This window comes from Crassostrea angulata, chromosome 2, assembly GCF_025612915.1.
Source record: "Crassostrea angulata isolate pt1a10 chromosome 2, ASM2561291v2, whole genome shotgun sequence".
Lineage (NCBI taxonomy): Eukaryota > Metazoa > Mollusca > Bivalvia > Ostreida > Ostreidae > Magallana > Magallana angulata.
The window spans coordinates 7,922,658-7,935,824 of record NC_069112.1 but is presented as its reverse complement, the minus strand read 5'-3'; the positions used below and the strand labels follow the sequence as shown (position 1 = coordinate 7,935,824).

The following is a 13,167-nucleotide window of genomic DNA, read 5'->3' as shown; positions in this document are numbered from 1 at the left end:
GAAGTACCTAGAAGTGAATGGGTTTGGATAATGCAAGATCGGATGGAGAGAGCACACGCCTTTGTCAGACGTCATGCAGAAGGTGCAATGTTGCGTCAGAAACATTATCATGACATGAAAATGTCCTATGAGAAGTTCAAGGAAGGAGAAAATGTATACGTATACTTTCCCCAGCGCAAAGTTGGATGCTCACCGAAGTTCACGTCATACTGGCGGGGACCGTTCAAGATACTCACAAAACTATCGGAAGTTTTGTATAAAGTTAAAAGTCGGAATGGTAAAGATCAGGTTATGCATTGTGACCGCCTGAAAACGTGCAAAGCGCATATTTTGAAAGGAGAGGACGAATTACAGGCCCCTCTGGAAAGCAGAACGGAAAGCCAACTTGATGTTCAGTTTGAGTCAGAGGTTATTGATGAGCGTCAGTCAAAAGTAGAGGTTACAGATGAACTAGCTGGGGAATTCGAGTCCAAGCACAACAGACGTGCTCCAGTCTGGATGAGAGATTATGTGACAGAATAAATTGTTCAATAAAACAATTAGATATTGTACAAATAAGTTGTGTTGTTTATTGGAATGATTCTGATTTTGTGTATAGTGGATAGATAGTCTTATTCATATAGAGGAATGTTCATGCTCAGATGCATCATCGATTTTTATGAAAGCTTTTATTTTACATTGTAGTATGGTTAACACAAAGACGACCCCCCGGAGGGCAAAGGAAATATGTCCTGTGTGTTTTGTTGAACTGGATGGTAAGGCTGCATGGTCCGAACATGTGCTGAGCTGTGCAAGCAGTATGATGGTGTGCAAAGTCTGTCATGTATCCTTTAAGAAGAAGGAGTATCTGCAGAAACACATGCGGACAAAGCATCCCGATGCCCCTTCCTCAACGCATAAGTACACAAGTCATGATCAGGAAGACGACAGTGACTGGGACGTGGATCCCGAAGTTCAACTCGGCGAGGTTCGGACTGAACCCGCAGAAAAAGAGATGGAAGCTTTACCATCAACCTCTCAGGATGACTTCATCTCAGGAAGAGTGGTTCGAAAAAGAACAGCGCCAAGTCCAGTGTTTTCGTCCAGACGAACCAACCTTGGCATTGTTGAAGAAACCGTGTCGAAGAAAAGTGTGGAATTTGGGATTCAAACTGACAACCTAGATCCTGTCCTATCCAAGATCATGGTAGATGAAGCTACTCAAACGGAGGGCTATCATCGCAGAGTGAAGGAGATCACCATCACCAAATACCATGAAAATGGGCAGAGAATCAAAGAAAGTGAAGAACTGTTTGATTTGTAGATACTTATAAACATTGTAGCTGTACTGTGTTTGTCGAACATTTTGTTTCATTTTACATTTTTGTTATATGCATGTGTATGTATGCTTATTCATGTTCATCCCCAAGTAGGTGCTATACATCCATCACTCATTCTGTACATTATTCATGTTTGATACGTCATCCTTTTTAGATAAAAAAAAAATATATATATATATATTTATATATCTATGTTATCGTTTTGTCATGCGAGGACGCATGAAGCAATGAGGCGTGGGTTATGTAACAAATGATCGGGTTTAGGGTTCAGATAATTTTTATATCATACGGGTGTTATCTTTGATGCTAATGGTAATGTGCGAGGATAGTCCGGATGACACTATTATATATAAGAACACACTCGAGAGAAGAGCTGACTCTGTGTTCGGCTGTCAAAGGAGTAAGTACGTTAATACGACTGCACAGTGTTCGTATTGGGTTAATCTTTAAATAGAGCGTTAATATTTACTCGTATTTTATTAACTGAGTGTACCTGGCTGCAGCTTGTGTCGGCTGCAGAGATACAGCCCTGTACATGTGATATAGGCATAGAGCCTTATCAGGACAGATCTCGCAGGTCTCGAGGCTGAGACCTGTGCCTCGGATAGAGCCCCGGGTTATAACCCACAGATCATCAAGCCCCATCCCTTATAAATAACTTGTGAATTATTTGTTTTGCATGCTTAAGGATAGGTCATCCTTACAACTATATCTGTATATATTGACTCGTAATTTTTGTGATCGTTTACGCCGGTATTCATATAATTATGATTATTAAATAAACACATTTCCCAGACTGGTCTCAATCACCGAACCCAAAATACGTTACACTAAGTTTTTATGCAAAACAGACGCCCATTATTTTTCTAAAACATGGTACATGGTATTGCACACTACAAGCATCAAACATGGCTATGATTTTATTAAGCAACCCAATGTTTATATTTCAACAACTCTACACGTGGTTGAACATTAACGATAATTCTGTTCTGCATTTTATCGTTTAATGTAAATAACCGCTAGATGGTGAAATAAGACATACATTTTGAAAGGTGTTCATGTTTTAACATAAATCCAAGTAGGATGATATAAAAACGACCAGTACTTACGTATTTTGAGCAATCGCAACTTCTCGGGCCTTTCCGGCAGGCTCGGAAAAACACCTCGAAGGTATTAACGTCACCGGATGTTAGAATTTTATACAAAATGGAGTCGCTTCCCATTAAAATAAGTATCGGGTAGACAGTCTTGTATGTCGCTTCGGTTTTAGTGTGTATCGTTTACTTTAATGAAGTATAGCTCACATCTCAACAGATCGTAAAATGTGTTCTATTTATTTCAAGTATTTCAAGTTTTACAAAAAGGGGGGTTGTCATGGACGCCTAGGTAATACATTCTAGGTGTTTTTACGTGCCTGCCGGAAAGGCCCGAGAAGTTGCGATTGGTATTTTGAGAATATTATCCGAACACTCCAAGACCTCCCCAGTGGGGCAGAGCCGTCTACTGTCATCGACTGTCTGACAAGCCTCCTCCACAGAATAAGAGATTTCAGCCCCCTACCCCCCCCCCCCCCCCGACAACCCGATATTTTCTTCACGGAGATAGTCTCGAGGGGAAAATTCCGTTCTTCTCTACATCAAGAGATATTTGACGCAAAGAGGAGAACCATCAACAATAAGATGAAGAAATGCCCCGGCAAAACCTTCATCAGAATAGACGTCAGGTTTCTCAGACACTATCTACCAGACGAAATCCATTTTAACGATATTGGGACTGTCATATTCCTGCTTTCCATAAGCAAGACAGTAAAGAGTCGCTCCTTGGAGTAGACAATAAACGGCCCTTTTAAGGGCCTTTTACATTTTTCGAAAAGCTTACTCTTTACAGCAATCAGAACATGTCTAACAACGGCCCAAAATGGCACACCCATCAAGCTACAAAAATCTCGATTTCCTAATAAAAACAAGAATACATTTCATAACATTTAAGACACCAATGTCATCCCTCAGGTCCATGTACGACGTGGTTCAAATTTTGTCATATATATATCCTTATAACTATTAATAGTATTTATTTAAACGTACATTCCTGTTGGCGGACATTTTGTCAGTCACGTTTTTTCACAATATTTAGCGTGGGCATAATACGATTTCTTTAAAATTTAAATGCGGCGTACGTAATGTAAAGACTTCAGAAACTAGGCAACCTTTTTTTTTTAATTGCAGATATTATGTTTCGACATACAATCAAGTAGGCGGACATTATGCAGTAACGGTCACAATGTTTTGCGTGGTCATAATACGATTTCTCCAAAATTTCAGAGGCGGACATAATGTTACGACTATTAATATAATCTTACGACTTACGATTGAAACATACATTCGTGTTAGCAGATGTTGAGCCATTTTATTTTTCAATTTTAGCTTGGTCATTGTATAATCCCTTTAAAAATATAACGGCGGACATAATATTACGACTTTTGGAAAATAAGTGAATGTTTGAAATGGCTAATATAATGCTATGACATACATTACAGTCGGCGGACATAATGCCACAATTTTAGCGTGGTCATAATCATGAATGATTTCTCCAAAAGTTAATGCAGCGTAACTTTATAAATAGGATAACACTTTTTTATGTCGGACATAACGACTTACGATTTAAACATGCATTCATGATGGCGGACATTATACCACAATTTATAACGTGGGCTTAAAACGAATTTTTTTTTCTTCAAAATTTAAAGGCGACAATAAAAATGTAACGACGTTTAAAAGAAATAAGTGATCATTTTTTTTATTGGCAAACATAATGCTGCTACACATTTCCTGTTTGCAGATACTATGCCATAATTTTTCACAGATTTTAGCATGGACAGAATACGCTTTCTCCAAAAGTTAAAGCGGCGGACATTATTAAACGACATTTAGAAAATTGGATTGCACTTAATAATGTCGGACATAAGGTTACGACTAACGATTTAAACATGCATTCCTGTTTGCAGACATTTTGTCACGATTTTTCACAATTTTTAGTGTGTGCATCGTGTGCGTTAAACGAACTATTGTTTTCCCTTGGACTGAAATGTCACACTTTCATTAGTTTAAACATAGCACGTGATTGCCTCATATATTTCTATATTTGTTCGGTGAGAAATAATAGTAGGCAATATGGCCGTCATTGGCTGAAGCTTCGCTTACTCATTTCGACATTTCATAGTATTTAATACATAAACCGCATGCCGTAAGTTCGTATAGTATTTGGAGTAGTTGCCCTTTGAAATTCTTTAAAATTAGAGTAGTTGCCCTTAGAATATTGACGTCACATTTTTTTGTCTGGAGCAGAACAAAATGGCAGCGTCGACATTTGCTCAAATCTCTGCAGAGGAAAGGAAGAAAATATTAAAAATTAAATAGCAACAAAACTTTGGAAGTGAACATGGGTGAAGCAAAGATTTTAAAAGACTATTGAAAGGTGAGATTGAAAATTTTGGAGAGTTTAAATGAGTTAAATTGGAAGAGACGTTAGGCATATTGTACATGGCTTTGCGTAAATCAACGCTTTTTGTGAATAAATATATCACTTGATAGTCCTCGGGAAAACAAAACACTTATTCGGTTAGTTACTGACTCACTACGGAAATATATTGGGTTGATCAATCTCATAGACGGCTCGGCGTCGCCTCGCCATCTATGAGATTGATCAACCCAATATATTTCCGTAGTGAGTCAGTAACTAACCTAATAAGTAATAATAGTCTGTATAAGGCGGCGGTCATAATGTTCCGACTTACGATTTGAACGTGCATTCCTATATGCAGACATTATGGAATAAATGTCCGCGTCGGACATGATACGATCTTTCCAAATTCATGACGGACATACGTTTCAACATTTGTGTGTACATTTGTGTTTATTTTTTAAGACGATCAGTGTTAATTGCAAAAGAAAGTGTATATATGCATATACTTCTCATTCTGAAAATAATTTTAGATCAATAAATGCCAAACATAATATTATACAATGGGATAGCAAATACGATATTTAGAAATAATAGAGAGAGTAGTGTGTTCAAAACTGGTGGCGGACATTAGACCATACATTTTCCAAAAACAATGCTGACATTATTAGCGACGTGCATTCATTAAATACAGTTTCTCTAAAAATGGAAGGCGGCGGACATATGGTAAAGACTTTTGTAAAGGCGGACATAACGTGATGGTTTTTTCGAAAAAGTGGCGGACATTTCGTGATGGCGGACATGACGTGACTTTTTTTTTTTAAAAAGGCGGACATTTCGTGACGGCAGACATAACGTGACTTAACAAATGGTAACTAATTTCTTAACACTTGTTAAACAAAATGTGTATAATTGACAAGAGCTTTCATTTGACATCAACAATAGGGTTAGCCTTTCAAATTAGGAGCTGAGAGGAGTCTATCGTCCTTAAATGATAACTTTTAACTGTGAATTATTTTGAAATACCTTACAGAAGTAATTATGTATTATGTATTTTGCATATGCATTTTATGTCTTATGTAATTATGTAATAGTAGATACACAATTCATAATATTGCCAAAGCTGATGCCACTTTGCTATTGCAGTAGCATTTAACTTTAAAAAGTAGTTTGAAGGTACGAAAGATTTTTGCTAGACGGATACAACATACATTGAGAGGTGACAAAAAAAGAGGTTCAAGTACAAACCGTTAAGCATTTGTAAAAGTTGTTTTCAAAATTTAAATAAAGACGATGAACAAAAAGTGTTTCTTGTGACAAAAACAAGGGTTCTCTTCTTCGTAGCAATAAAAACACTTGAAACAGAATATGGCTTATTAAATTAACGGTAGAAGGCCTGTAATTGTAAATAAATGTTTAAAAAAACGAAGCTTCTGTATTCTTATGTTATATCAGTACACACTCCGGTGCTAAAGGGCAGAAGTGCTACCGAAATAGTATACAAAAATTTTTTAATAAGTATTATCATAAACGGTGCATTGTGTAAGGGTTAAGGTATGTTTGTCTTTTTATGATAATGCTCCCTTACATAATCTGAACTTGTAATTTTTGAAAACTGCAAAGACGCCGAAAGTTACCGATTTGCAAAACATTCATAATACCCATTAGATCTAGCCCCGTTTGTTTTATAAAACAAAAAAGATCTTTTTGTTCATCGTCCCGACAAGTCCCGACATAACCTTTCTGAATCATCAGACTGTGTCTCATAGATCGACCTAAATTAGCCTACCCTGATGCATGTCAGAAATCGATTTAGAGATTGAAAATATGTGTTCAAACCGCAGATGTAGTGTTGATTTCATTTCTTTAGTCAATGCTGTTCAGATATCATACAATAATTCATCGTAACGTCAAGGTGTTATGTAGTAAAATATATGTGTTTAAATTGAATATGAAAAAAGTTGAATTCCATTATCAACAAAATGGATTAGCAACCTTTTACTACTGATCAGTTTTTGACAACATTTCTATCACCTACGCAATCAAGAATAAATGAAAATGAATGAGCAGAAACTGTTGGGTATTGAAGATATAACGCGCATATATATTGTTACTGTTTTTTAAGAGCTAAATATGCCAGAAGTGTGTATTATTTTGTGAAACGTGAAACTTAAGGATTCTGCATTTCATTCTCCTTAAAACCACTAAGATGAGCACCAATGTTTTAATAAGATAAAAAAGCAACAACATGCGCATACCTTTTGAGTTTATCAAAATGTCACCAACTACGGGGAAAATAAGCACATAAAAATTCTCAAGAAAAATTTTAACGTCAATAAAACTGCTGCAAACCGACATCTGTTGGGATTAGTATTTATTGTCTTAATGGGATATTTATTGTTCGTAAGCGATGCATATCTAACAGCTTTTTCAAGGAAGAAAAAACCGGGAAAATGTGCACAGATTTAACCATTAACATCGTGATAAATATTTGTTTAAATTGTATTGGCCTGCAAACAACAAGGTTTTATGGGATCATCCCGTCAAGAGTGAGTATTTTTTCTTCAGTCTATGACAATTTCTTTAGAACAGCACCTTGTCAAAACCGTTGACTTTCTTAAATCAGAGATTTAAGTTTGCAATTCTTTCAGCTTTCAGCCATGTTTTTAAAACCTGTGTTTGTATGGTATGCCTGGAATTACAGTTAAAATCTTAGTGAAAAAAGCTATTAAATAAAACTTATTTAAATATTATTAATGTTAATAATGCTATAGTACTAACTAACATATACTTTTTTAGATCTTTGATAATGTTAAAATGTGTTACTTAGTTTTGTTTTCAAAATTAATTTCATATCTTATACCCAAATGTATTCTTTGCTTTTTTCGTTAGAGGAACGTATAGGACTATGAGACATACATACAGTTGTTAAAAGATCACATAAGTGTTTGATTTTAAAATAAATCAATAAGACATAAATATATTTTGTTTTTAAAAGGTAATAAATATCCAATATTTAATGGGCTTTCATTATTAGAGCAGATTTACGCACTGTATGATTCCCTTGGCTATAAATGGGACTTAGTGGTCAAGAAATTAACCATTAGATCTACCTAAACGACCATAAATTGAAAGGAAAAAAAAGTTCAAATAAGCTATTCACGACAACCGAGCCTCCTTTCTATCTTTCACGAAAGATATTTGGAGTTATATTCTCTTAATTTGTGATTAGATATTAATTTTTTTATTTTTTGTATCGTCATCAAAGCTTCAGCTTTTTTTCCTTTTTTAACATTGCAAGTTTTTTTTTCAAGAACAGATGTTTAGATAATATATCAATGATTAGTTTTGATTAATTTAGTTTAGGACCAAGGGCTCCAGGACAAAATTTTCGTGGAAAACGCCATGAGACTACTGATTATCTTTGGTGTTCTGATTTTTGGTTCACAAGTTAGTGAAGTATTATTTATCCCCATTATTTTGAATTGTATTGACTATGCATTTTGAACGAAGCACGAATACATGTAATTGCATTCAATTGCGCAGGCAAAACAGAAGATAAGCGTATGTGATACTGGAAGTCCTTCAGGAAAGTGTGCCCCTAAGGAACCTTTTTGCCCACAGGGATATAGCTGTGAGAACGGAGAATGTTGTCCCGCCAAATGTAAAATTGCTTTCTGTTTTTCTTTTATTATACTTAAACAAATATTTCTTTCTTCTTAGAATACTATCATAAACTACCTAAACATGACGTCATTTAAAAAAGGGTTTCGATATAGGAATTTTATTTTTTTTTAAAAATATATGTTAACTAAAATCATCTCATTTGTATTGAATACGAAATCTTAATAACATGAATATAAATTATTTTTTACAACCATTGGAAAATGCAAAAGACGTACAGTGTTTATAAATATGAGAAAAAAAACCGAAAATAGTTCATTCTTTGGGCATAACAATCTCAGTAAGCATTTTTATGTAATTCTGATTTTAAAAAAGTAGATTTTCTAAAGTAATGTCAACCAGTATTATTATAAACTATTGCAGAGATAATTAGCACGTCCAGAAACGTACTTCATCTTGAATACCATACTAAGGCTTGGTCAACAAAAGGGTTATAATTTAGAAAAAAAATGTATCAAAAAACAAACTTTTACAACCGCTTCGATTTATTTACAGATTGAAAGCTCTGGAAATAATATAAATAATGTTGACTTGATATTGATGATTTAATAATACAAAAAAATGTTCTCATAAAAATTAATCCTTTCAATATACATTTTTAAGGTGATATGGGACACTTACATATTGAGACCTACTATTCTTTGGAATTACCAATAAAATCAAGTCTAATTTTATAGTTTTTTTCCCCATAATATATCACTTAACAGTGTAGCAGTCTAGATTACATGGTTCACTACAAATCTGATTGTCAAGAATCCCGCTGGGGATTTTTTACCTGTCAAAAAAACATTAAACGTATTTTGGGGTTCAATATTGCAATTCAAAATTCTAAACAGGTGAAAATATTATGTACTTTAATTCAAAACAATATCAACAGATGTCGACGCCACATTATTTAACACAGTGTAGTGGATCAACTTGAATTCATATGCGTTGCATGTTGCCTGTTTTTGTATTTCAGTAACATGTACCAATCACTACTGTTATATTGAAGACAAGTACCATGTGTGCTGTAACAAAATTCCTATTGAATCGGTATGTATCCATAAAACTCCAGATAGTCAAAATTCATGAGAAATAATTCAAAGTGTCTGTCTATTAATTTCTCATCGTGTATCACTCTATTTCAATTTTTCTCTCTCTCTCTCTCTCTCTCTCTCTCTCTCTCTCTCTGTAAAACAGATAACATATTCGATTAAACTTTATATACACGTATATTTTTATTCAAACAACTTAACTTGAGGTTGCACCAAAGGCATGTTCTACCCCAGGATATACCACGGATCCTCTGCTAGGATGTTACAAAGTCGCTTATTATCCCACTGCTATTCCATACGACGAAGGGAAACAAGGCTGTGAAAAAGATGGCGGACGACTGTTATTGATTAACTCAGCGGAGGAGGGGCAAAAACTCTTAGAAGCGATAAGTAAGCTTTTGAGTAAAGATAATTTTAAATCAATCTGGAGGTTTCAAATGGATACCCAATGATCAACCGTTCTTAATCAAACTAATATTTCGTTGATTACTTTTGAAATTTTTATTTCCTTTATTTAAACAATACCATAAAAGGGCTCGTCTTCCATATTCCATTTTCAATTTTTGATAGGCTTCGTTTAAGTTATTCTTTTGATCTGCCAACACTCGACTGTTACTTTTATTGCTTTTCATCATAAACACGACAAACATTTATAATTCTTAGTATTTTTGTTCGTGTATGGAATGTATCATATTTTTTTCTTTTTGGAGATCTTCCCGCTTTTAAGGTCAGACGACATGTTCCTCGAGCATCTTTTTTGTATCTCCTCGTAATAAAGAGTTCAAATAAAAATTATCATTTTTATAATGATTTATAAAATGATTAAAATTTACTTGTGTATGGTCACATGTCTAGATGGCCGAGTGGTTAGAGCCGTAGGAGCCAGGAGCGTAGGTTTTAGAGATTGTGAGTTCAAACCCCGGCCAAATATTGTAAATATTGTAAATTTCGCTGTGCTGTAATATTTATTTATTTTTAAATCAGCAATTTAAGTGTATTTTCAAGAAGATTGTATAGGAAATTGCATTCTCTAGTATTTTGCAGAAATGCCTGGTAATGTATCCTAATTTTTTGCACTAAAGCTTGTCGGAGTAGTAGTAAGCCATTAACAAAATCCTGGAAAATGTTATATAGAATTGAGAAACGTGTCGTCTGACCTTAAATCGAAACTGACACATTTTGGTAATGAAAAATGTCCCTATGTTGGGATCATAGTTGTTTATCTGAAACAAGATTCCTTTCAAATGTAACTAGTTATCGTAAACTTTAATTTTAAAGTCTAAGTGCAATCATCAGCGGTTCTACAAGGAGTATAGTTTGTCAATTTACAATTGTTGTAGGGTCGGAAATGATAATATCAGCGGTTATACAAGGCTCCAGAGGTCCTGATTCGTCATATGTTGATGACAAAGGAAATCCATTGCCATATTTGCCTTCTATGATAGAGAACAAAGATGACGAAGCTAAAACAAAACTGATGTTGACATATGCTCCCCCCGATCAAATCAAATTTATGTTTTCCGCTATTTCACAAGGAGAGAAATATAATTACTTTGCCTGTGAAATATAAGTCAATAAATTGTTCATATGCAGACAAAGCGTAATCAAGTATTACCTTTTTTTTCTTTCTGCATTCTTTTTGATTTGATGGTGTTACCCCCCACGAACACCCTAAATCCAACTTTCCAGTATCTACCCCAACATAAACAAGAAAAAACATTGCAGAAAAATTGAGAACCAAAGGCCTTAATTACAACATGTTTCACAATTTAATCCCATATCTTAAAGAGGTTGTTACTAAATAATTGACACGGTTTTTCTTATTTCCGTATTGAGTTATATAAAAAAAAGTTTAAAAGTTCAAAAAAGCTAATCAGGACAAAGTTTATTGTTATTAAAATTTCCTAGTCCACGTTTAGTAATGCTGAGCGACTGCAAACGTATTGGAACGGCAAATTTAAACACTGCTAAGGAACGAAAAAAATGACTAATCTTTATTTGCAATCTTTTGTTTATTTGCTTTTTATGAAATCGAGTTTTTGATACACAAAATTCACATACCGTGATTCGCATTCATTTTGTACACCGTGTAACTAAATATTTTGCGATTGGTTGCTGTAATATCAGTTCTTAATTTTTCTTTTTTGTACTTTTTAGAACTTTCTCATAAAAAATCAGTCTTAAAAACACGACAACCTGAAACCATTGACTTCTTTCTATTGTAAATAATTTTTTTCTGGAAGGCAGTTTATTTGTTTGAAGTGCTAATTTTCGATAATCTTTCTAATCCATTATTAAATCGCCTTGACGTCAGAATTCAGTTTACCGTAGCAGTCGCCTTAACGTTAGAATTCAGTATACCGTCGCAGTCAGATTTTTGTTGTTGGCTATATATATATATATATATATATATATATATATATATATATATATATATATATATATATATATAATTTAAAAATGATAAATATCCAGAATAAAATCACAAATTGATCCTATTAACCGCAAACGTTTTCGCCATTCCTGGCTCTTCAGGCAGTTGTGTACAAAATGTACACAACTGCCTGAAGAGCCAGGAATGGCGAAAACGTTTGCGGTTAATAGGATCAATTTGTGATTTTATTCTGGATATTTATCATTTTTAAATTATTTAAAACTGTGCCGATTTATTTTTTGTTGTATTGGGAAATTATATATATATATATATATATATATATATATATATATATATATATATATATATATATATATATATATATATATAGTAAGTCAAACTTACACCTTAGACTGCCTCATTTACAATATCTTAACAAAGGTTAACCCAGCAAATTATACTCCGAATAAATGCCTTCGCCAGAAACTTTGATCAAAAACTTCTTTAAAAAGTATTGGATATTTCTGAATATTACTTTTTTATATGCAAATTTTCATAATGATTCTCACTCTGAAACAAGAATTAAGTTTACTATAGAATAATAAATAAATGATCTACACTTGCATCATATATACGCGTTAAAAAGACAATGGACCGTTAAAACTTATGTTTGAGCATCACCAGTAAGCAGGCTACGGCAACGAGCATTCTGGAATTCACTAATTGTAATAAACAGAATTCAGAAATAATTTAACATTGAATCATGATTTGTTGAAGTATACAGTCACATAACTGCAGCGATGTCTGCACACAAATTGAGTAACGCGCGTTAGCGCGTTATGAAAATGTGTGTGCACACATCGCTGTAGTTATGAAACTGTATACTTCAACAAATCAAGATTTAATGCTTATATTTACATTTTTCAACTTCTTGTCCTGTCTGTGAATGTGATTTACACCTTACAATTCCTATCTAATGCTAAGAGTAGGTTCATATAAATGGAAGAGCCACAGTAACAGCCACAAGCATGAACTTTGATTTTCGCTTGTGACATTGCAGTTTACAGCCCTCAACGTTTGTGACGTCATAATAAAACTCGTCACTTTAACCTTTGAGTACTCTGTGTGTATTACAGTGTTATAACTGCCGTAGCTGTCAACACACCATACAAACAAAAAATATGTGGAATGTAAATGTAAAAAGATATTTTTCATTTTTTCCCCGGTATATTCTAAAACGAATCTACCAATAAACACAGCAAAAGGCTGTAACATTCAATCGATAAAAGTGAAA

The 13,167-nt window shown here is 34.0% G+C and overlaps 1 protein-coding gene across 1 annotated transcript; it reads left to right on the top strand.

Annotated features, from left to right (window-relative positions):
• Nucleotides 1-7,946: 7,946 nt before the first annotated feature.
• On the top strand, nucleotides 7,947-11,084 carry LOC128171925 (uncharacterized). The gene is made up of 5 exons (XM_052837707.1): nucleotides 7,947-8,228; nucleotides 8,325-8,442; nucleotides 9,424-9,497; nucleotides 9,706-9,889; nucleotides 10,840-11,084. Exons 1-5 carry the CDS (start codon nucleotides 8,184-8,186, stop codon nucleotides 11,067-11,069), a joined length of 651 nt encoding a protein of 216 aa, XP_052693667.1. The 5' UTR covers nucleotides 7,947-8,183; the 3' UTR covers nucleotides 11,070-11,084.
• The last annotated feature ends 2,083 nt before the right edge of the window (nucleotides 11,085-13,167 follow it).